Source organism: Diorhabda carinulata, chromosome 7 (genome assembly GCF_026250575.1).
Source record: "Diorhabda carinulata isolate Delta chromosome 7, icDioCari1.1, whole genome shotgun sequence".
Lineage (NCBI taxonomy): Eukaryota > Metazoa > Arthropoda > Insecta > Coleoptera > Chrysomelidae > Diorhabda > Diorhabda carinulata.
The window spans coordinates 20,705,226-20,729,798 of NC_079466.1; the positions used below are offsets into that span (position 1 = coordinate 20,705,226).

Genomic DNA, 24,573 nt, shown 5'->3' on the forward strand with positions numbered 1-24,573 from the left:
AGTTTCTTGTGAAATTCGATGCGTGAGATCATAAAGTTTTTTTTCTGATGAAAAAATACAACCAATTAATATATTCGCAAAATTCAAAAACGTTATCGAAAACAAAGAAATAAACAAACATAAAAATCAAGAAAACAACTCTGTATGGGAGACTTCTATTTTTTGCTACCTAAACCGAAAATAAGCCTTTCTAATACATATTTTTGACGATACATATATGTAATACACACTTACAAGTCATTAGGAATCACTTCAATCATACAGTCAAGTAACCAGTAACGAAGAGTAAACTCTTTAATAAATTTTATATAGATTAAAAGGAAATTATTGAACCTACTTAATGAGCGGTTATTTGATTTACTCTCTTATTAGTTCCTTCCACAATATATTATTTTGCTAACGATGAATAGTATAGCCAAACCTTCTGAAGTACTCATTCCGCAACATTTAAGGTCAAAACCCACTAGCAAAACGCCACCCCACGCCATGCGACTTCGGTTCACGTAATACATTGTTGAGTAGACTTTTGTAACACGCCACGTAACGACACGCTCATTTTATTCAATTATTTTAACAAGAAAAGTGCTAAGTAGCTTTAGGTACGTTATGGAGAGTACTAGTAGTACGTCTAGAGTTGCTGCTGCGGCTGTGGTTCTGCACCACAAAATTTTGACTACATAAAATCAACTAAAATCTTTGTTTAACACACGGTACAATTTAAAAAAAAAAAAGAATTAAGCCAGTTTTTGAATTTAAATCATTGTTAACCTTACGGTGCAAGTGGCCATAAGTTAATAATTGTATATAATTAGTACCTATTCTAGTAATGTATATAAAAACACTCTTAAAATTAGTAACTTGTCGGTTAAATCTTGGCAGATTATAAAATCACATAATATTGGTATGAAGGTTTTATAATTTTCAAGAAACATTCTTCCCAAATTAAAAAAAATTTTACTTGGAAGTAAATTTATATAAATTTTCAAATTAATAGACACCAGTTAATATCCCTTCAGTTTCTGAAGGTTTACTTTCAGCAAACTGAGTTTACCTTCAGTCTCTGAAGGTTTACTTTCAGTAACTTGAATTTACCTTCAGCCACTGAAGGTTTACTTTCAGTAAACTGAGTTACCCTTCAGTCTCTGAAGGTTTACTTTCAGTCACTGAAGGTTTACTTTCAGTAAACTGAGTTACCTTCAATCTATGAAGTTTTACTTCCAGTAAACTGAGTTCACCTTCAGTCTCTGAAGGTTTACTTTCAGTAACTTGAATTTACCTTCAGCCACTGAAGGTTTACTTTCAGTAAACTGAGTTACCCTTCAGTCTCTGAAGGTTTACTTTCAGTCTTTGAAGGTTTACTTTCAGTAACTTGAGTTTACCTTCAGTCACTGAAGGTTTACTTTCAGTAAACTGAGTTACCTTCAATCTATGAAGTTTTACTTCCAGTAAACTGAGTTCACCTTCAGTATCTGAAGGTTTACTTTCAGTAACTTGAGTTTACCTTCAGTCTATGAAGTTTTACTTCCCGTAAACTGAGTTCACCTTCAGTCTCTGAAGGTTTACTTTCAGTTAACTGAGTTTAACTTCAGTTGTCAGACAGTGTAATTGTGAGTGTTGGTGTAGTGGTAATGTAAACAGTGTGTTCGGTATGAATATCACTAAGGGTTCCGAAATTCGAACTTAGTTATAATTTACATGGTCAAACATGGAATGCATCCATTGTTTACTTGTTACAACCTCTGGTTAGATAAATGAAATTATTTCGTATAGTTACTTATAAGGAATATCAGTGGTTCAAAATATTTTTTTGCAGATTTGCTATTTGAAGGAAAAAATTTGAATCAGTCAATGTGCAGATGTGAAAAAATTCTCTTACAATTATGTCTTGTACTGTTCGCGTTTTAGGGAAAATTATAAAACCATAACATCGGAAGAGCAAGTTAAATTTTTTAACATAATTTCTTTTCATATGAACACTATGTTTTATTAGTAAAAAATAATTTGTTTTGGGTAACGTGTTAGTCAAGATAATATTCAGGCAAGATATTGGGTACTAAAAAATATTTTGAATGCCACTCTTTAAAGAAGAAATATCACGAATATAAAGTATAGATTTTAAGTTTTTTATTGAAATGTCTTTGACAGTATGTATTATAACGAAACTAAAAATATTCTTCGTACCTCCGAAACTCAGACGGCATCATGTATTCCAACCTCGGAATACAGATCCATGTGCTTTTCTCGCCACTCTTCAATAAGGTGATCCAGTTGTTAAAGAAATGTGAGCTGGGTGAAAGAACAGACTGAGAAAACAAAAAAAAAGATGGGTAGCTGCGATAGGAATAAACGTGAAGAATGCTTTATTCACGGCATCATGGGCTTTGATAATAGAGGAATTATAACGTATGTATAAGACGAAGTACTTACGGTCGGAATGAGAAGACAAACCAGGTGTATAGCATTTGTAGACGATCTGCTCATATACCTGGAGAATGAGAACCCGTAAGGTTTAATGAATGAAAGGAATAATGTATAATAATAATATGTGTATATAAAAAATGGATTAGAGATTGCAAAACAGAAGATTTAGACGATCATAGTGAATGGGAGCAGAGATAGGGGATAGCGTGTGAGAATTGATAACATCGGCACCGAAATAGTACCAGTCAGATGCATATAATATTTAGGCATATGAGAGGCTGGGGTTTACAGACCACGTAAGAGCCCCAAATGTGGGAGGCCACTCAATTATGTTGTATGAGGCGCTTGTATGGAAATGTGTGATGAGATTCGAGAGAGAAACAGTATGCAAAGGAAAATTGTTGAATAATTTGTTAGTAAGCTGGATTTTTAATCGTTGGTTTAAAAGTATTATTTGCCCGTAGATTGATATACTTGAATACTGCAAACGGGAAACATAAAACCCAAATAATTTTTGTGTAGACTCTCCGTCCACTCTTTCAATAATAACTAAAAATTATACCACTAGAGCTTAGCAAAATAAAAACCACGTTGCCACGACTTGTTCATAACCTTATATGTTCATGAAAAATATTTATATCTAGTCTAAACACCGGGTGACATCAACAAGTGGATGTCGATTTCCATGAGGGACACCTGAAGATAAGGATTGCTTTTAACAGAATTTCGGGTTTCAAGAAATCCAAGAAAATAATAACAATCGCGATAGTAAAGTGGCTATACTCGACTACCACATTCCCTCATCCATTGAGTATTAGACTACCTGCAAGTACCAACGAATGTAAGGAACATCGTCGCGTTGCTATTGGAGAATAAACACTAACAGGTTTGCACCAACACACATTGAATCCAGAGTGCGCAGGGCTGTCTCCTGAGTCTGGATAGCCTAAATTTTGTTTTCTGTTATTAAATAAACTGAAACTACAGGTATATTGCCTTTGACATTTAGTTTCTGGCAAATTTTTAATAGCAGAAGTATCTTAGCAGCTACGCCCAGGTAAGGGTTTTGTATTACCTGCAAAAAGTGGAAGTTATATTTAGTTCTGGCCTCTAGATCAGGAGAAGTCTAATTGATTCTATGCAGAAGTTGCCGTTATTGCAAATTTTATTTTTTCTGGCTTTTACCCTGAGAAGTGTTTCAAAGGCATTTATAATTAATTTTTTTTTTAAATAGGGTTGAAAATAGACACTAGTTTAAGACAAATACAAAATGTCGCACTGAATAGATTCACCTAATTAAGAGACTGTTTAAAGTGGATTACAAATTGAGGTTAGTTAATCTTTTTCTGAAAATGGCATTCCAAATTTTTTTAGTATATTCTTTTATATTTTTTTTATAAAAATGTTAGTTGTACATTATGTATATATTAGCGATTTTAGACAATTTTCAAAAATGAAACGCTGTAAAACAAATATATATATATAATATATATAATCACTGGATATACGCTGTAATGACTTTATAGAAAACCTCTATGTTTAGTTTTCTAATAAAATATTTTTTCTCCACACTTAAATCTAATCAATTCTAATATATTTTCCTCTTTATTATACAGAATGTTTCATGACCGTTAATAATGTAATTGTAAAATTCTGTGCAGAAAATTTGACATTTATTTAGGTAACTTTTTGGAGATATCTATTTGAATCTGTGAAGTGCATTCAGTTTATGCCATCACCTCAGTTTTTTTTCGATAATAATAATTGAAACAAATATCTTCCTGGCCATATAAGGTAATAAATATTGAAGAATTATTCTTCATCGAACGTCGATCGACCCCTCTGATGGATTGCACTTAAAAATATACAGTTCACAGATGATGATAATAAACGAATACAAGACTTAGATGATGATAAACCGGAATAATAAGACACATAAGATCAAATTTCAAGGAATAAAACCTTCAAATACCTTAGTTTGAAAATAAGACAAGAATACAAGAGATAAACTAGAGGATTGGAGCAACTGGAAGATAATTCAACGCATCAAGTTACCCTTTCTAGCTAAAAAGAAAATACCAAAACAAATAAAAACAGAAATACATAAAAAATAGCCATACTCATATTAACATATGGACACAGAATCAATGACCAAAATACACAGGACAGTACAGAAATAAGATTTTTAAGAAAAATAGAGATTAAAACAATATACAACAAAAGAAGGAATAACTTATAAGAGAAAATTTAAACTTAAAATCGAAGGGCAACCAGTGAAGGATTTACGCCTGAGCTTGCGAGGTCCGGGCCTAGGGCGGCATGATTTTAGGGGCAGCTATTAAATTAATGACTATTATGAATTGATTTGTATGTTAGTTTAATTTGCATATTTCTGTATAATAAAGTGGAAAAAATCGTCTTAATATAAAATACTACATTTGATATATGCCTATACATGTAAATGGTTAATATTACACAAATGCATGAAATAAATTGTCTGTAAAGTGTATATCTAAGTTATCTTTAACTTTTGAATAGCAAATTTAATCTCCTAATACACAATATTTGAAGTGAAGTGTATAGTTTTGCTTGCATAAATATAGTATCGATATCCAAAAATGAAAGGAAGACTTGAGATTCACACCGTTTACTGAATTAATAAAAAGTAAAGTACCAACACATTTTCTTTATGCAGTTTAAAACCTTTTCACTGTGACATCCTCCTATAGTCGGATCAGTGAAGCTGTCCCGGCTCTTTTCCATATATGACTGCTACATTTGACTAAAATAGACTAGTAAACGCATTCTAATGGATTTCAGAAATTATAGATTACTAGCACTGAAAAGGTTGAATTTATACTATTAAAAATAAACAGTTTTATATCTTATAAGATGCAATGAATGTCGCTTAAAATGAAACCATACCATTCACTAATTCAGTTTTAATTTCAATATCACAATCGTAGTATTAATTAAAAAACATCACAAATTTGGTTAAGTGTTAAAAAAATGTAGAAACTATTCTTGTCACAATGATTGTGAACTTTGTTATTCAAACAAAAAAAATTGTTATTTTGTATAATTAAATTTTATATTAATTTCGTTGTAAATGATTCTCTTAATATATGATAATTAATTACCTTTCATACAAAGATAGAACGATATAAGAAAATCTCAAATTACTTGAACAAGTAATTTGTTATTATCTTCTCTTTTATCTGGTCACAATTTGGATATTCTAAACTAAAAATTTTGTGGCACCAGGTAAAGATTTAAAAAAACATGAACACATGAAAATATTGCGTTTTCTATTATTTCAGACATTCCTATCTTCCAAAATGTGGTAACTTGGATTTTTTCACCCACATTATGTACCTGATCTATCCTAGTAGTGGCTTCAGACTTCAGACCAATCATCGTAGTTATAAAACAAAACAAAAAAAAAGGTCATCACCATTTTTCTATAGATAAATTTCTAGTTATGCTTATTAGTTAGTTTTACGTTATTTTTTCGAAATAAATTAACTATCCTTAGACACAACCGTACTCATACCAGATAGCCGTTTCCTTTGCATTTTTCGGGATTTTTTCTTTTTCACCGTTAGTTGTTTCTTTATTAACATCATCGGAGAGTTGAGGTTGAGGCGTGGATACACGTTGAGGTTCTCCAATCACTGTCGATATTCTATTGTACACTAATAAAGGAGGAGTATTAGAAGTACGATTATTTTGAGATAGAGGTGGTACTGGGGTACTGTCTTCTTCTGAAAGATAAACGGTACGGCGAGTACCTACCGAACCCAAACTTAAGTTAGGATCCTGCACAAACACCTGATCGCCTGAAAAAAAATTGGAATTCGTATTTAAATAGAAATATCGCAGCAAACTAAAAAAGATATTCAGGTAATCAGAATGGTGAAAATAAACTACAAATACATACCCAAATAGAAAGGATCACTTTCAGAAATTATTACGAAAAAAACTAAAATAGTATGAAAGACATTAGAGTCTAGATTAGATTTATATGGGAAATGGATATGAAATTATATTTTATGGGGGGTTTGGTTATTATGGTTAGCATTATTATACCTTTTTGGGAAAATTCTTTCTGTATTTTTTTGCTTATTTAGTCAGATACTGGCGATTTTTTGTTATTTGAACGGGATATTTCTTTTTTAATTTGCTTAAGAGTAAACATCTCTGTCAGCTCTATAGTGTCGGAGTTGTGAACTAGGGATTTCATTATTTTTTGGTCATCTATATTATCATTAGGTGTGAAAATTTCCGCTAGGTGTTTTGCAAGTCCGCCTTCTCTTTGTCGATCTTTGCCCAGGGTCCTGGAGCGGGGATTTTTTTTAAAGGAGTAGGGGTTCACTTGTAGTGGTTTATTTATAGCTTACAATTGTCAAATCGGTTGAGATTTATCACATGATTATTTTTTCTTTCGTTCTTGGATCCTTTGCGATGACAAATCCTAGATGTTTGAGTTTAACTACCTTTTCCAATATCAAGTTTTCATCTACTTCTAGGTTAATAACTGTTTCATCCGATAGTGCAATATATTCTGTTTTTCAAAATTTATTTCAAATCCTACTTTCTCATATTCCTCCTTTAACTTCATTAGAATATAACCCATATATTTATTAACAAAATGGTTCTTTCCCTCTGAACCCACTATAGGCAACAGATTTAACACAGAAAATTAAGGAATAAACTTACCAGCAACACTATTTCTATGGGAGGCCAAATCTCTATAGGAAGATCTTCTTAAAGCTACTTCGTCTCTTGGTTTGTGTCCGTGTAGGCTTCCTCCTCCAGATACACTTCGTTTAAATGGTTCTGATCGTTGAACAGTTGATTCTTCGTTACTATTGTCGGAATTATTTCCATTCGATTCACCTGAACCATCATTTAATAATGTCAATTGAGATTGAGTCAATCTAGCTGCAGTATCCTCGTGCCAAGACCGGCGATTCTAGAAAAAATAGATTTTTATATTGACTAGTTTGACAAAATAATTTTTTATTGGAAGTAGAGTTTTGAAAAAAATATCTCTATATATTAATTATACTTAAATGAATCTTCTCTAGTATTTCTTGAACTAGAAACTTGTTCAAAATAGTAATCATACCATGATTGATGCATGTCACTGTCTTTATTAGTCTCAAAACTACAGCAATATAGAAAACTGGTAAAAATATAAGAAATGTTTGTAAACAATAAACTGAACATATACTGTGGATAAATTATTATTATATAATTGAAATGTACTAATTTAATGTCAAAATGAACTATAGTTAATTAAACTTGAATAGTTCTACTCACCCTACTAGGGACTTTATTAATAATGTCTGAACCAGCTTTTCTAACTCTTCGGACTAGGGTAGCACCAAAACCTTTTCTGAAATAATAAATAATTAGATTTTGTGTAGTTCATTTGGTATTTGGAGCGCTTAGGATTATGTATAATGCTGAATAATTCTTGAAGAGCACTACTGTAGTGAACTTTGTATTCTCTTGTTAGAAAAAAATATTAAGTTTTTTTATTGTCAAATCCAAAGTAAGATTGTCAGTTTTTTCAAGTAAATGATTTATTGGAGCCTTTATGTATAATTTTCCATACAAATTAATAAAAGATTTCCATGAACATCCAAGTTAAGTGAATACTTTTCTGGATTGTATAACCTGCTACCTACTAAGAGAGAGAGAGAAATACTTTATTGTCAAAAAATTGTTACAATTTGTAGACAAAAGCTTGTAAAAACTAAAAAAACATAAAAATAACCAAATAAAGATACAAATAAAATAAAATTTCAATAAACAGAAGAAAACCACAATGAGTAACAAAATTATTGGTAATAGTAATAGGTAATAATTAGTATATAAGTCCATAGCAAAATTAAACCAGTATGCATCATGCCCTAAATTAAATATTATTATTAGAATAGAAGTTGTTTACAGAGTATAATGGTATTTTTTTGCAATGTAAAAGATTGAGCCCTTAACTAATTCTAAACGTGGATTAGGTTGGTAAAGGTCGTGCTCCGCGTTCCTAAGTTAAAAGCCGTGAGGTATGAGCTTGCCTTGTGAATGCATATGTCATATATGTACATAATACCGTAAGGGTAAATGAAAAAACAGTTACAAGGCGAGATTTCACAAAGAAAGTATGTGAGGATCTAATGACACTTTGGTATCGTCAGAGACTAAGCATCCAAACTTTGCAACTCAACCTGAAGAGGAAAATTGAAGATATTTTAGGAAAAGATGAGCCAGTTGTGGAAATATAGGTCTAAGACGATCAAAAACAAAAAATCTATCCTTAAAAAGAAAGCAGAATGACAGTTTCAGTGTTACGGAAGGCAAAAGTATGTACAAACTATATTTAAAAATATTAGGGTTAAATAGAAAGTAATGTTTCAAAGCTCAACTTCAACAATATTCTAAAATAAATAGAAAAGAAGCCATCTTACTTTTTTGAAGAAGCATTATCCAGTTTCCTGTAATGCTCCATTATTTTCTCTTCAAGTTTCTCTTTTTGTCTACATAAATTGTTAACTTTATCCGTATACAACTTCTCTTCTATGTGGTAGTGTTGTTTGTCTTCCAAAGAATGTGTCAACAGAGAATGATATTGAGAAAGAAGTTGAGATACATGATCCATCAGTGCCCGTCTATCGGAATCCAAAGATTGGTTCATTTCAAATAGCATCTAAAAATTTGTATTGTAAATTTTTATATTATGTTAGACCAAAATATGTGGAATGGTATAAGGCACTTTATAAGCTGGCTGGCGAAACGGCGATAGAAATGCGCTGGATCGCTGGACTTAGGGGGAAGGGCTTAGGGACAATGAACTAACCGTTGACCTGACAATCTTGGAGACACACACAGCTACTGATAAGATCCTAGCATACAATGGAAATCCCTCACTCGCGGATTAAGAAGAAGAATAACATTTCAAGTGGAGTCATATGGTTGGAGACATGCCATAACCCTCAAAGGTTAGACAAGCCTGTCAAACTGAGTGGTGGATGGGGGATGTGAGTATATTGAAACTCTTGTATATTATGAATTGGTATTCATAGCAGAGCTCTGAAGAGAGCTGGAACAGAGAATTGAAATCCAAAGGTATCAATGGAGATAGGGAGATGGCTCCCATATTGATAAGGGCTGGTTTTTAAATGTGGGATGTCTCTATGTAATTTGTTTTTAGACAGTGTAACTACTTCAGATCAATTTAGAGGCGATTTGGCAATAATGGTAATGGAATCGATGATTCAACAGTCAGCAACAGTGACTTCAGACGAAGAAAGTGTAAGGAATGCGTGAATAGTCATGACGTTTCCAAGAAGAGTACCAGGTATAAGTATAGATATCATAATAACGATTTAGTAAATTACAATAGTGACAAAAATTCTAGAGGAGTGATAATCACTACATTTCTTTGACATACAAAGGAAGCTTTGATTCTAATTTGAGGAAATCCAATAAAGCTGCAGTCAAAGAGGTTTTAAGTCGGACAGCTGTTGTGTAGTGCCAAATGACTTGCTGTTTGGAAGCAAGACAGCCTAATGAAGATGCTGATGGAATCGATCAGCAGTTGAAAAGAAGATCAGATCGACATGGATATGACTGAGTTCAACAAGTGGAATATCTTATGAGGAATAGTTTACTAGTTACTTATCTTTCTTCTGTAAAAAGGTGTTCTATGTTTGGGAGCCTACGAGAATAGTAGAGAGATAATAAGAATGGCTACACGAGAAGCACATGATGGAAGGGAAATGGCTAGACGAAAATTTTAGAAACGTTTGAGAGAAAATTTTTGATTTATGTTAATAAATAATAAAAACTTAGTGAGCTACCCTATAAAAAACATACATCACATTTTTGTTGAAGTTTGGCATTTTCCAATTGCTGACTGGCCATTCTGTCCGATCTAAGGTTGAGCTCTCCCTGCATTTCCGTTCGACCAAGTCTCAAATTTCGCGATTCCGTTCGAAGACTCTTCAATTCCTCTTGTACTGCCCTGTACTCTTGTTTTAGACGTTCGCTTGCAGTGAAGAGATTTCTAAAATCGTCCTAAAAGAAGAAGATGAAATTAGGAATTAGTTGTGACCCAAAAATATATAACAAAGTTAAAATTAAAAAATTCTTTACCTTCAATTTAGAATGCTCTGCTCTCAAATTTGCCAAACTTTTTGCATCGTTCTTCAATATTTCTTTTTCAGCTTCTAAATCAATAATTTTACTTTCAAGGTTACTATTTTTCTCTTTTACTGTTCTCATTTCCGATCTCAAATCTCTACCAATCTTTTTAAGATTTTCTTGCTCGGTTTTAGCTTCTTCATATTCTAAACTGAGTTGTTCATGTATGGTTCTCAGAGTGACTTGATCTAACAATAAAGTGTCGTGCTGTTTGTTTTGGATTTGTTGTTTCTTACATAACTAAAAGACAAGAATTTAAATAAAATTGTGTAATTAAATACTGAAATGGTACAAATCAATCAGTTAGTTTGTTACTGTTCGAAAACAAAATAATTAAGTTAAATTAATTGACATTGCTGCTGACTGCTTCATTGATGTAACTAAGGCATTTAAAACTCTTCTAAGACATCTTAAACATATTAAAAAACTTTAGGTTTCTGAAAATGTTATTAAAATCATCATGATTTGCGACAATTGTCGCATGTCGCCATGCTGGCATGAACCCTAACTGTACATGAGTATTTTAAAACTTTAAAACGATTGTTAAACAAACCAAGACGTTGTTAGCCATGCAATGTGTCCACAGTACAATTACACAGATTATAATAGCACTCATTACTTACTAAAATTTTGCGCAGTTGCTTTACTTTCTGTAAAAAATGTATCTCAAAGATGTTGTATATCAAAAATGCCACTAAATTTCTCATATTTTGATAAAAATGTGAAAAAGCAATGTGGAAAAGCAAATACTTCAATTTATTATAGTATATAATTACTAGAAATAATCTTTATGGCAAAAAAATGTGAATAAAAGAAAATTTAAATCAATCTCTAATGTCTTGATAAACAAAATTATAGCACTGATTACAATGACAATGCCATTGTCACATAAATTTTCCATATTTTAGAAAAAATTAAGAAAGAAAACTCTTCCAATACAGGTTAGCTCAACGTTTAAAAGATATAAATCATGCTTACTCAGGGGAAAATTAATTATCTTATTTGAAGAGAAAACCTATAAGAAGGCTGGCCATAAATAAAAACTTTGTTCAAAAATGGGGCAGACAGATTATTTTTGCGGTTGAGGTATAGGGTACAGGAAAGAGCTCAAATCTGCCGGAAATTTCAACATTTATTTTGCATTTAAATTTCAAACCCTTTAAAACATCAAAATGTGTAAAATATTTTTGGGATGTTTAATTCACTACACAAAACACTTATTATGTTTATGAAATTAACAACACTAACAACAAAACAAAATACAAAACAAGTTATTTACATAACTTTAAAATATCCTCTTACAAACTTTTTTTCCTAAAATAAAACAAATTCACAATTAAATACTAGTATACATGTTCTATCAACATGTATACCAATGACAGTTCAATCAACATTTTCACTTGAATGTCCTGATTGTTTTGTGTTTCTTTTTCTTTGTTTCAAAAATACTTGTGGGAACTGCTATTTTTTTTTAATACACTTTTGTTTTTTATGAGCATTTTGTAAAAATAATCACAAGAATGATCGAAATTCACTCGAACCATCAACATGGAACTTACCCAAATATTTACCGAATGTGTAAAAAGAAATTACCAAGTAACAGTTTTACTTACTTAATAAAACTTAAATAGGTAATTCAAAGTTTCGTATTACTGCCAAAAAACCGGGACTTTTCGTAAACCAACGGGACAACCCCAAAAGCCTAAAATAACGGGACTGCCCCATTAAAAGCGGGGTGTATGGCCTGTCTACCTAAAAGGATCTTCAACAAGCTTTTAACTTCAAGTACTAAAGCTTTATCAACACTAGTTGAACGTCGTCAGGGGATAGTGAGAATTATGAAAATAACAATTAAAAATACACAAGTTTACAGAGTTCAATGAGTGATGGATTTTATTGACCATACACTACAGATAGACCCAGATCCATTCATAACACCATTACTCAACTCATTCAAATTGCAATGTATATGGAAATTTATTGAAAAGCAAAAAAATTTGACCTGTTGTAGATAATGACGTTACAGTCTTGGTACACAACACCTGTAAACAAATTTTCAGAAAAATATTATCAGTTGCTTCCTCCCATCTGGTATTTAAAATAATACGTATCAAATTATTCTTATTAATACAATTAGTTCTATTTGATAAATAATACTAACTTCATCCTTTTCTGCTACTAACTGGCTATTGGCAAGTTGTAAAGCTGTTTGTTGAGTTTGCAATGAATTAATCTGAGATTTTAGAGTTGAGATATCAACTTTCAACTTAGCGTTTTCATTTTGGAGTATATCGTTAGATATCTGGAGATTTGATATTTCAGCTAAGAGTTTTTCGCATTGATTATCTCGTTCTTCTGTAGCAGTTTGTCTAACTATTTCAGTTTCGCCCAAAATGTCCTTGACCATAGGTCCTATTAAAGAAAAAATGAGTAAAATGATATTATTGATTCTATTCGATGATTCAATAGTTGAAATATTTTCATTTATTAATGAAATAAGTATTTTTGATTATGGTATGAATCCCTCACCTATAATTTTCAATAATTCGTTGTTATTCAACATCTTTTCGATTACAAAAGACACATCATTATCCAAAATATCCGCATTGAGACCTAGTTTATCCAAATTATTTTTCAATTTTTCACTAGTAACTTTTTCATTGATAAGATCTTTTTGCAATGTCGAAATAGTTTCTGTATTCACCGACACTTGGGATAGCAATTCTTGAGCTTTCTTTTCCAATTCTAAAAATTTATCTATTTGCGCAATTAATTCTTCATTATCTTTTGTTAGTCGTTCGATGTCTTTTTCTTGTTTCTCTATTTTTTCCATGTGTTGATCGACGATGACATCTTTCACCTACAAAATTCAAATTATGGAAAAAAAATGAATAAAATTAATTTATTAAGAGAAGTTTAAGGTAAATGGGACAAATTAATAGTAGCATAAGGTTATTATTCAAACAAGGTTTAATATTTCTTCAGAGAGAAATTAATTACATGTATAGTTATACTGCCTTTTCCCCCTACACTAACAATCACATTTACAAAATTACACTGATCTTTCTAACTTAATATGAACTAGTGATCCATAAAAGGCTGGAAAAACCAAATGGTGTAATTGGGTGGGTGTTGGTTACTTTTGAAGTCTAGTGTTTACACTGGTGAATTATACAGTATCCTTCAAGCTTTCAAACACATCTTTCCTCCCCATAAACATATTACCATATGTACTGACTCTCAATTATAACCATAATCACCGACCAACTTCAAAAACCTCATTCAAGAATCTTGGCGCGATATATGAAACAAGAGTAATACAGCATTACGTAACATCCACCCATCTACTTCTGACCTGCCCCTAAACATTTTGAGTAGGAGAGAAGATGTGACAATAAGATTCCGCATCAACCACACAAAACACACACACGGCTATTTGATATCGTCAGAAAGTCCTCCTGCCTGCCAAAGTTGTCACATTCTTGTGTCTGTTAAGCACATCCTCACTGACTGCAGACACCTCCACCGTATATCATCAGTTTGATCCTAAAAGAGACACTTAACAGAACTAAAAAAATCCTAGAGTTTCTTAAAGCTATCAAATTATATAAGAAAATATAATTAATTTATGCATTATAATAGATTTTGTAACAGTCCTTAATTCGACTTATGTATCATATTATTGTTTATACGTGTCAACGACCAGTGCTGTTGAGGCATGTTAAACTGAAATAAAAATTTAAGAAAGCCTAAAAATACATATTTACTCTACTCAACTACTCAAAGTTGAAGCATGAAATTTCAGATACGTTTCTAACAAGCAATCGACTGTATCTTGTACTTGTATATTGTTTTGTATTATATACCCTCAAGCTGAAAGATACATTCAGATCAACTACAGAAATACTTATACAAAAATAAACGGAATATATTATTACGAACTCGCTCAATGATATAGACCGTGGAGCAGGTCCTGTTCTATTATGTTGATATATGCGAAAGTTTGACGGAAGTGCTGGGTACTTTTTGTTAGATTTGTTCACCTTTGTTAGCTGTTTACATTATGTTATGACTGTTTTTATGGAGATAATTTCTAAAAAGGCCTTTGTATTAGGGCACTCCAGAGGTCTGAATTCACTAGAAAACTATTGGATATAAATAAACGAGAGTTTAGCAGCCAAAGTCAGTGAATAATTCAATGTCATTGTGAACACATTAGGATAGTAATAATTAAACCAATAAATTATATAAATTTTTATTAATAAGTGTTAATGGATAGTTTAGTGTATTTAGTGTAAGTTTGTAGATAAATTCCATAAGTAAGATACATCATGTGTATAAATTCACTCCATCGTTTACAAACTGTTTAAATAAATAAGAAGAACATCATAATATGAAAACTGTATAAACTAACCTCTAAAGCCTCCTTAAGTTTTCCAATATCCTTATTCATATTCATATTCTCTTTTTCTAAGGTTTCTACTTTTTCTTTCATCTGACTAGTAGCTCTCTCAAATTCTTTCCATTTCTCAGATTCTGCTTGTAAAGTTAGCAGTTGTCCTGTTACTTCTGTAAGGGATTTTTCAGCATCGTCTGCCCTTTTTTTGATTGTATCACATAATAATTGTATCCTTTGTTTTTCTTTTGTTACATTGTCAATGTTGTTTTCCATTTCACCAATGCGTAACCTTTCGTTGTTGAGTTCTTGATTTTGTCTGTCTGATATCACCTATATATACAAAAATATTGAGTAGAAAGCTACATAAACTTCATTACATCCTTCCTAAACTTTCATTTAATTGTTTTTAATCAGAGCTGGGGGCCCGGACCTGCAGCTCAAAAAGCTTTTTAGTAGATCTTGCTTGAAATATTATTATTGGAATATTTTCATTCTAAAGTTTGCAGTACATTTTAAGTGAATGCAACTTGGATTCGATAACTACATTTTAAGGAATTTTTCAAGTTATTTTCAAAAGTAGATATAAATACCAAATTTTATAACAAATAATTGTAGTTTACTTACTTTTTGTGTATCCAAAGAATCCTGGAGCTTTCTAGTCTCTTGAATAGCATTTTTGAACAAATTTTCCAGTTCTGCTTTTTGTTGGGTCAACCGTTCACAATTTTCTTCCAATTGCTCACATCGTACAGATAATTTTTTCTTCTCTTTTTCAAGTTCTAAAATTTTACTAGCACTTTCTAAGAAACTGTTTTCTTTCAACGCTTCAATAGATGTTAATAAACGTTTATTTTCCAGTTCCAATTTCAAAGCACGCGCCTGCGCATTGCTTGTTAGTTGTTCTGATAAACTGTTATCTCCAGAATTACTTTCCTCCAAATCCGAATCTAAAGAAGCATTTAAACATGTGGAATCTTGGAGAGCAGATTTCTGAAATTGCTGTAGTTGAATATTTTCGTCCAGGAGTTCTTGAATTTTATCTTTGGCTGCATCTCTTTCCTAGGAAGATGGAGTTTTTCTCAAACGTGGGAATTTAATATTACATCAGAGATTATTTTAGATATAAAACATTTGACATAAATTTGGATATTCTTAAAGTTTTTTTATTATTAATTAGGTTATAGATCAGACACTTTTATTACTATTTTTACATTCAATCTTTAACTATCACATTGTCATAAATTACTGACACCAGCATCTTAACTTCACTAGTCACTTTATTGGTGGCAAGCTAGGGCTAGCGCCAATTTTACAGATCCTGTATTTTACATAAAACATAGTCGTTATTGGTACCTAAATGAACGATTAGATATCGTGCCATTTGTGTTCTGTATATACAACATTAGAGTCAGAGAAGAGCCAAGAAAAAAAAATGATGACAAAAGTAAAGAAAAACATCTATGGAGACCATATGTTGGTGAACAAAAACATCTGCAGTTCATTGGAAATGTTGGACCATAAATCAATTTAAATCCTTAAATGACTCCTTGAGATGCTTTTCGGCTATTTGTAAACGAGGCAGTTTTCAATTGATCATTGTAGAAGCAAACCAGTATGCATAAAATTTAGAACAGATAAAGAGGTTTTCTGGCATATCAATTTGGATTGGTCTGTTGCAAAATTTGGAAAATATTCAAAGGCATACACAGGGAATTGCAGGAAGGAAATAAACAAGTTGGTTTAGGAAAAAGTGTTGTCATGAATCTTTATTAAGGGCTTCTAGGTAAAGGTCGGACCTTTTTATATATATTTTATAAAAGTGTAACTTTAGCGCTAACTTTACTAAACTGATATACTCATTGCATGGGAACGTGTAGAAAGAATAGAAAAACTGTTTTGACCAAAACATTTCCGATAGGAGAAATATATGGAGAAGAAAATTAAAAGGGAATAGCAGTACAAAAACACATACATTGATTTTCAAACATTTATAAAAAATTAAGTAGACCGAATTCATTTTACAATATCTTATAGAAAAAAAATCATCAGTTATGGCATAAAAAATCATTAGTTATGGCATTTGATTCCTTCATTTGTAAAACTAGGCCTTAAAAAGGGCACTTTGTTCAAAATTAATTGACAATTTTAAGGCATTAGTGCTTGTTTTAGAGAAAATGTTGTGAGGACCTTATTTCGACAGGGGATTTTATAGAAATGAGGTTTTAAGTCTCATTATGCTAGAAATAGAAATATTTTATATATTATAAAAAACTGTTTTGAGGTCCTAATTGTATAAAATTACATATAAAAAATTGTCGACCCTCATTAGATCACTTCAGATGGATTGACTCAAAATACACCAAAAGTGTCTGACACAGCTTTTACTAAATAATACACATGGCAGTATAAGTGTTAACCACCATACACCATCATATACATGTCATAAAAGTTTTGACAATATTTCTTTACTTACGAGTACAACGTCATTGATTGCTTGCTTAGCTGACAACAATTCAGCTTCCAATTCTAGTACATGATCACTTCTTTGTCTTGCTCGAGCTAATTGTGTTTCTAGCATTTCCCTAGTTTCTAAGAGTACTTTATTATCTTCTCTTAACTCATCTACCCTAACTTTATAAAATTCCGAGTCTGCAAGTCTTTCTCTATATCTTTGTACCTCAATTTCCAGTCTGTCCGCCCTTTCAATTTTTTCCCTCATAGAATCCACTTCGTCTCTATATGCCTTAACTCTTCTAGCTTCTGTTAGTAATTCAGTATTCTAGAATTATATAAAGATTATTATATGATTGAAAGAATAACTGTGTGTTAACTTACTTCTAACCTGAGCTTTACCAGTAAACTCTTCACGTGCTCTAACTCTTCTTTACATTCTGCTAAAATTTCAGTCTTTTCCTCTCTGCGAATAAAATTAAAATGAGAAGAAATTATTTTAATGGAAAAAAGTATTCTAATCAACATACAACTCTTGTCTTTGTTTCCTCATACGAGCTTTCCAATCTGCAAGTTCAACTGCCAAATGATTTGATTCAACTCCTTGATCACTCAAGCTTTGTATGGGATTGGTCTCCTGTCCTAAATCAATAACCCATTGTTGAACCATTTTATCCCTTTCACCAGTGAGGGTTCTAATGTGAAAATACAGCTTCTGCGGTTCCTGATCCATCCAATCTTGAGTAAGAACTATACTTTGATCTTCAGTAACCTGAAATTATTGTCAAATTTTGGATACAAGAATATTTATTTTAACTCACACTACTGATCAAAAGTTTTTGCCCACCCTATAGTTTGATTGATACATAACAAAAAAAATAATTTCAGATATCTGTAATTTTTAAACCATTTGAGATATTCATACCAAATTTCGTTAAATTTTGAGAGGGTCATGTTTACATCCCATGTTGATTTGATATGAAATGACCCATTTTTCAATATATTTTATTTTGAAATTTAATGAATGGATTATGGTGTGAGTAAAAAAAATGGACCATTAGTGTATAATGGAAACATCAAATTATAGGAATCAAACATACTTACTCTTTTAATACATTCGACAATATCATGCTGATCATCTACAGACAATTCTTTTATTTTAGAAATAAAGAGTTCCTTTGTTGGTCCCTGTACTGCACATCCTAAGAGCAGTAATATTAGTAACTTTAACTGTTCTAGGGCGGTTTGTGATGCAGGGGCTCTACCCAGTACCACACAATCAGGTACTTTGATAACGATTTGTCCCAATTCATCTTCATAGACTGCTCTTATATTTTTGATTATACAGTGGAAGATTTTCGTCCTAGCTGCTGTTATACTAAGTCCTTGTAAATTCGATATTGAAGGCACTGGTTGAGATGGTTCGGGGTCGATTTGAAGAAGCACTTCATTTACTGGTGAGCCGTCAAAAAAAGTTTCATAAACTTGAAGGCTTTCAGGTTTCTTTACACATGTAGATATCTTCAAATAAATGAATGATTATTTAAATATTTCATTTACAAAAACAATTTCGTACCCATTTTACGAGAGGACCAGTCAGGAACTCTTCTATATCACATGCCGCTGCTGCCATAGTTTGAAATCTAGTCTAGATCTAGAGATTAGATGGTTATAGAAATTGTTTGCGGCTTTGAGCATTGTTACGCATGATTTATAAAATAAAAGGGAATTCATGTAAATTACTAAACAACAAAACTTAAATGATTTTTAACAATGCTTGTCACTCGTCATACGTTATTATGTGGTGATATCTATTTTCGAACGATGTAAGTAGATTATAGGTGACGATTTCACATCTTACTTTTATGTTTAACAGATGGTGGTAGTATATAATTTCTATAGTTTCCTTTCCCCTTTTTTAAAGATTTCTTTTTTAAATGTTAATAAATTTTGATTTTTCAATAAAGCTATGAGCTTAGAACTATTATTAGTTTTAGCTTCTATTCGATAGATGTCTATGTATACAACAAATAATTGTAAATGAACAAAAACAATCTGAAAATCCAATGAATTAAGCTCTACGGAAACTATTTTGGAACTAGTACACTACAGCTATTTAGATTTCTCTCAAATTGTAATAACTAGTGTTTATCAAATATTCATCATTTTGCAATTTAGTGCGAATATTATTTTCTATTTTAAGAAGTATCCCAGGTTTGTATATATATGTAATATTTTTTAATTGATATGTTCGCAATCTCAAATCATATAACCCAGTACAGGAAATAATTAATTGAAATACAAATTATATTTTAGTCATCCAAATTACATTACATTATTCTATTTTTGTATTTTTTAAAATAATTTACTCATATAAATGATTAATTTCACGATACATACTTTCAACGCATAATTAAGAATTGTATTACTCTTTTATATCTCCTATTGAATGGAAATGGTGTGTAGAAAAAAATTGCAATTAGCTATGATTTGAGTAGTTCATAACTGATTAAAATAATCGACAAAAATTCACTTTTCTGCCCAACAAAACCGGAATTAGCTGTCCAACTAATTTTGCTTATAAAATTTAACATCGAAAGTAATAAATCTGTACTCAGTTTTTCAATTTTCATATTATTAATTTATCATGCAATGTTATTTCAATTGAAATGATATATGTAGTGCGCTCTATGAGTTCTTGGCCTCAATTTTAGTAAATAGAGTGTGTTTGCAGAAATAGCACGTGTTAGTGGCAAGTCTCAAGAAGCTTTACCCAAAGTTTAAACTAGCTACTTCAATTCACTTTATTATAGTAGAGGTCGAACGACAAATGTCAATTGAGTTTCGGGATGTTATAACATATTTGACTGAAGAAACATTAACAACAACACAAATCAAAAACAGAATGGAGGATGTTTACGATCCAACTTGTTTCGCTGGGGACTAGAATAATTAGAAAATGACTACCCGCGGAAGGCCATGTGACGTTGACTACTCCAGAAAATATTAAATTAGTGGAAGAAATTGTTGTAATTGACCAACCTCTAAAAATAAAAGCAATTGTAGCACAGATCGGCATTTTCAAAACGATCTTATACAAATATTTAAATATGACAAAAATTAGTTCAAGTTAAGTGCCTGGAGCTCTTAACGCAGTTAAAAGTAGAATGTTGTGCGCGATTTTTAGAGCTTTGTTGATATGACCAAGAAATTGTAACCCGATCAATTCGCATCTTCGCTCAAATAGTGTCATAAGTTAAAAAAAAAAAACTATCGAGTAATAAGCTTTTGAAATTAATTCTAACTTTATATTTCACTTTTCGGATTATAACTCAAAAACTGACAGGGAAATGGCAACTATTTACGTGACATAATTTGAGAGATCAATAGTATAATAAAAGATATTTTCTAATTTTTTGAGTTATGACACTATTTGAGCGGTGGTGCGAATTGTAACGGGTGATGGTTTTTAACTATGATCCAACATCCAAATGAGATTCCGTGGAGTGGCATCGGAAAGTAGAGCCGGTACCAAACAAGCAAAGGTCACGATAAGCACCAAAAAATTGATGGCTACAATATTTTGGGTGAGCATTTGCTTCATGACAATTATCCATTCCTCAGTGCTTTGATTTCTAAGGCTACTGTACCCGCATGTGGCTTTTCAGAGATTGAAAACCCACCGTACAGCCCTGATTTGACCCCGTCTGACTATTTTTTCTTCGTAAAGCTGAAGGCCGAGTTGAGTGGTAAAAGATTTAACAGCGACGATGTACGAATAGAAACTTTGGTGGTTGGACGTTTTGAAAAATGATAATATACTGAAAAATAATTAGTATTTTATTTATGTTTATTCTTTCTATGTTAGGCTAAGATTTCGTGGACGCACTACGTACATTTTTTACAGCTAGTACATGATCAAACTATTAAATATTAATGAAAAACGATGACAAGAAGTCACTTTCTAATATTGAAAGGATGTATCGAAAAATTTTAAGCACACTTTTATCAATTTATCGTGCAATGTTATTTTAATTGAGATGATATACATATTTTACAACTAGTAGAGAATCTAATCATTGAATATTAATGAAATATGATGAAAAGAAGTCACACTCTTCTTTTATGGCGTAAAATCTTCTGTCTTTAGAAACCAAACCGTCAGTAGTTTCCCATCGTTGCTGCTTTCCAATAACTTCAATGTCAAATTTCTAGAGTCTCAATGTCTTCTAGATCCAAATCCAAATATAAATGAAAATTCTCTAATATAATTGTATGATTTTTTTCTTCTTATTTTCTTAAAAATATTTTATCACTTTTATAAATATTTTTCAAGCTTCTAATTTATTTCAACTTAGCTTTCATTCATTCACTTTTCGGATCTGAGGTCCAATAAAAATGCCTTCTTTAATCTTAACTGCATTTGATTGTGAAGAAAATACAAAGTGTTTCGAAAAAAGGTCTCTAGGATAGATAGAAAACAGAAAAATATTTGAGGTTTGTTCAGTAAAAAATTTTCGTACGTCATCCGTATTCAAGATAAAGGGCGTTGAAAACAAAAAATTTACATACCGAAAGCAGTACACAGTATCAAGTTTTTTCAAGAGTACCTTTTTTGTGTAAATTTAAGTTCACTTGAAATTTTGCTTAAAAAATCTAATATTGAAAAAGTTATGGTCAATACTACCGGGTACGAACCGTGTAACTAGCGTCCTCTATGAGAGCCAGACATAAAAATAAATTCATTGGAAGTATCAGCTTCCAAAGCATATTCGTGAAATGTGTGAAATTATATTGAAGTAATCATTGTTTTAGAGAATAAAGTACAAATAATTAGATTGAAACAAACAGTTCTTACGGATTTTTGTCCCTATATCCTTAATTGCGGATATAAATAATTTATTAATCGTATTTTTTTATCACACTCGTGTTTGGCAACATCAGATACTTTTCAATAGCTATCGTATAATTTATATAAGTAGTACTACATTAATTTTAATATTAGTTATTTATGGCACAATTTCTCCAATTTTTTTGCCAAGTCACTGTAATGCAACAAGTGTGATAAAGTGATTATGTTTCTGTCGACTGAATGAATATTATCTTATCACCAAATCGACGTATCGCACGTACTTAGATAATTGTTTTTAACTCGTCTCTCTTTTTCTAAACCAATATATGAAGTTATTTCTTACAACAAACATGTTTTGAATGTTGTGTAAATATTAATTTCGATAGTTGGTATACTGAATGATGATTTCTCCAGTCAGTGTAATTTTATTCGTGGTCCAATTTTGTTCTGTAAGGACTTTGGAACTGAATTATGTCGTTTAACTTAAGTTGTATAAAAACAAAGAGTATCCGTTAACGTGTGGTTCTTGTGCGGCTTTTGTCGAGTATTTTAATGAAAAAATATTTCATGTAGGTAAATTTGGAAAATTGTTTTTATATTTTAAATAATTCACAGTGTCATCCCCAATTATGTGTAAATACTTTACACAGAAAATAGCTTAAATAATTAAGATTTAATCCAGATTATTCGAATATTTTTATATTTTTAGTCAAAATACAAAAATTTGTTTGCTACATTTTCTTTGGATATTTATTTATAACACGAGATCTGACTCTTTAATAAGACTGATACTGTAAAAAATTATTTGTTATAAAAACATAACATAATATCACGATCCCCTTCAAAGTAATTCCATCCCCATTTAGACAAACTTCGGCTTGAGGCTTTGTAGCATTTCTATAACTTGAACCTACGACATCACCATTATCTCAGTTATTTGAATGTTCCCAATTGACTCAAAATGCTTTTCTTTTAGGACGTTTCTATTTTGAGGATATATGGGGCGCTTTCAACATCTTCCTTGAATATTTTATCCGAAATAAACACTAGTATAAGGCTCATCGAATCATCATCAAATATTTTAAGTTCAGTTGCCAAATCGCCCAATTTCGTACACAATTTGATCGGGACACTTTTCCATTTTGTGACAAGAACCACTAACATACCTAAATAAAAAACAGCAAAAAATATGTGTGGATAGAACAAAGTTGTTATATTAGACTGTAGAAGTTTAGTTGTTACAGGGTTACAACAAACACGAAAAATATCAGTTTAATTACTCAATTAACAGAGTTAACACTTGGTAATGGAATTAAGTATCTCAAATTGCATTGAAGTTTGTTGAGTAATGGAAGAAATGGACAAGAAGTCATTTTTTTCTCCAATATTTTCATGTAAATAACATACTTCTTCTTTGTGCCGTTTTGTGTAGGATTTTTTTAGATACTCACGCACATAGAGCTTCAAGACCGTACGTGGTGAAATTTGTTCTAAATATCTGAAATATATCACTCGAATTTGGATATTTTGTATAGTGAATTTTTCTTTTGAAGCTGCTATTATGAGAGATTTTATAGACGCACTGTATATTTCTTAAATGAAAAGACAAAATATCTAATTCGAATACCCTATATCTGCAAAACATAGATTCCTGACATTATCCTCTGTTTTCCTCATTATTCCATGTATTACAATGTTAAACAGGGTTGATGACAGACTATTGTTTACTTATCTGATAGTCCGTATAATTTTAAGATTTTCCATATTACTTATCTGTTTATCGAGTTAAATGCTTTTCAGAAATATATAAAGTCAAACCAGATATCTCCATTTTGCTCTTTTGCTTGCTCCAAAGGTGCTCATCAACGAAGTCTAAAAATGAAGCAAATAACGATAGGGCTAGAACAAAAAAATATAATAATGCTCTATAAAAAATCCAATAATTTGTATCTTAAAAGATATAACTCGAATCTGATTGTAATGTCAAAAGCTATCTCGAAAAAACTGGACGCCCTGTTACCCTGGAGGGTATTCCATATCCCCTGGAGGTTCCGTGGTTTTATGTTCAGTCCCTTTCCCCGAGCAAAATTCTAGGACGCCACTGATTACCATATAGCTTCTATGGGAATTAGTTGCTCTATAGGCGAGCGGCTACTACCAAAAATGCATAGTAGTTACAATGGTTAATAATGGCTAGATTTTCTAGAAAAATTTTCGATAAACATTGAAAAAATTATTTGCG

General features: G+C 31.4%; 1 protein-coding gene across 1 annotated transcript; it reads right to left on the reverse strand.

Annotated features, from left to right (window-relative positions):
- Positions 1-388: 388 nt before the first annotated feature.
- Positions 389-19,279, reverse strand: LOC130896323 (girdin). The gene is made up of 16 exons (XM_057804329.1): positions 19,056-19,279; positions 18,584-19,000; positions 18,010-18,251; positions 17,864-17,945; positions 17,502-17,807; positions 15,653-16,087; positions 15,044-15,358; positions 13,159-13,489; positions 12,791-13,041; positions 10,582-10,869; positions 10,303-10,503; positions 8,895-9,133; positions 7,747-7,822; positions 7,141-7,396; positions 5,975-6,260; positions 389-5,823 (listed from the first exon to the last, which is right to left on the reverse strand). The coding sequence occupies exons 1-16, from the start codon at positions 19,110-19,112 to the stop codon at positions 5,802-5,804; spliced, it is 3,804 nt and encodes a 1,267-aa protein (XP_057660312.1). The 5' UTR covers positions 19,113-19,279; the 3' UTR covers positions 389-5,801.
- Between the last annotated feature and the right edge of the window lie 5,294 nt (positions 19,280-24,573).

Bases quoted from the DNA above. Each gene is read 5' to 3' on its own strand.
- LOC130896323 (XM_057804329.1), bottom strand. From the start codon at position 19,112: ATGGCAGCAGCGGCATGTGATATAGAAGAGTTCCTGACTGGTCCTCTC. The intron at 17,808-17,863 runs GTAAGTTAACAC...ATATAATTCTAG, and splicing joins TGGTAAAGCTCAGGTTAGAA to AATACTGAATTACTAACAGA. The intron at 10,870-12,790 runs GTTAGTATTATT...CTTGTCTTTTAG, and splicing joins TAGTAGCAGAAAAGGATGAA to TTATGTAAGAAACAACAAAT.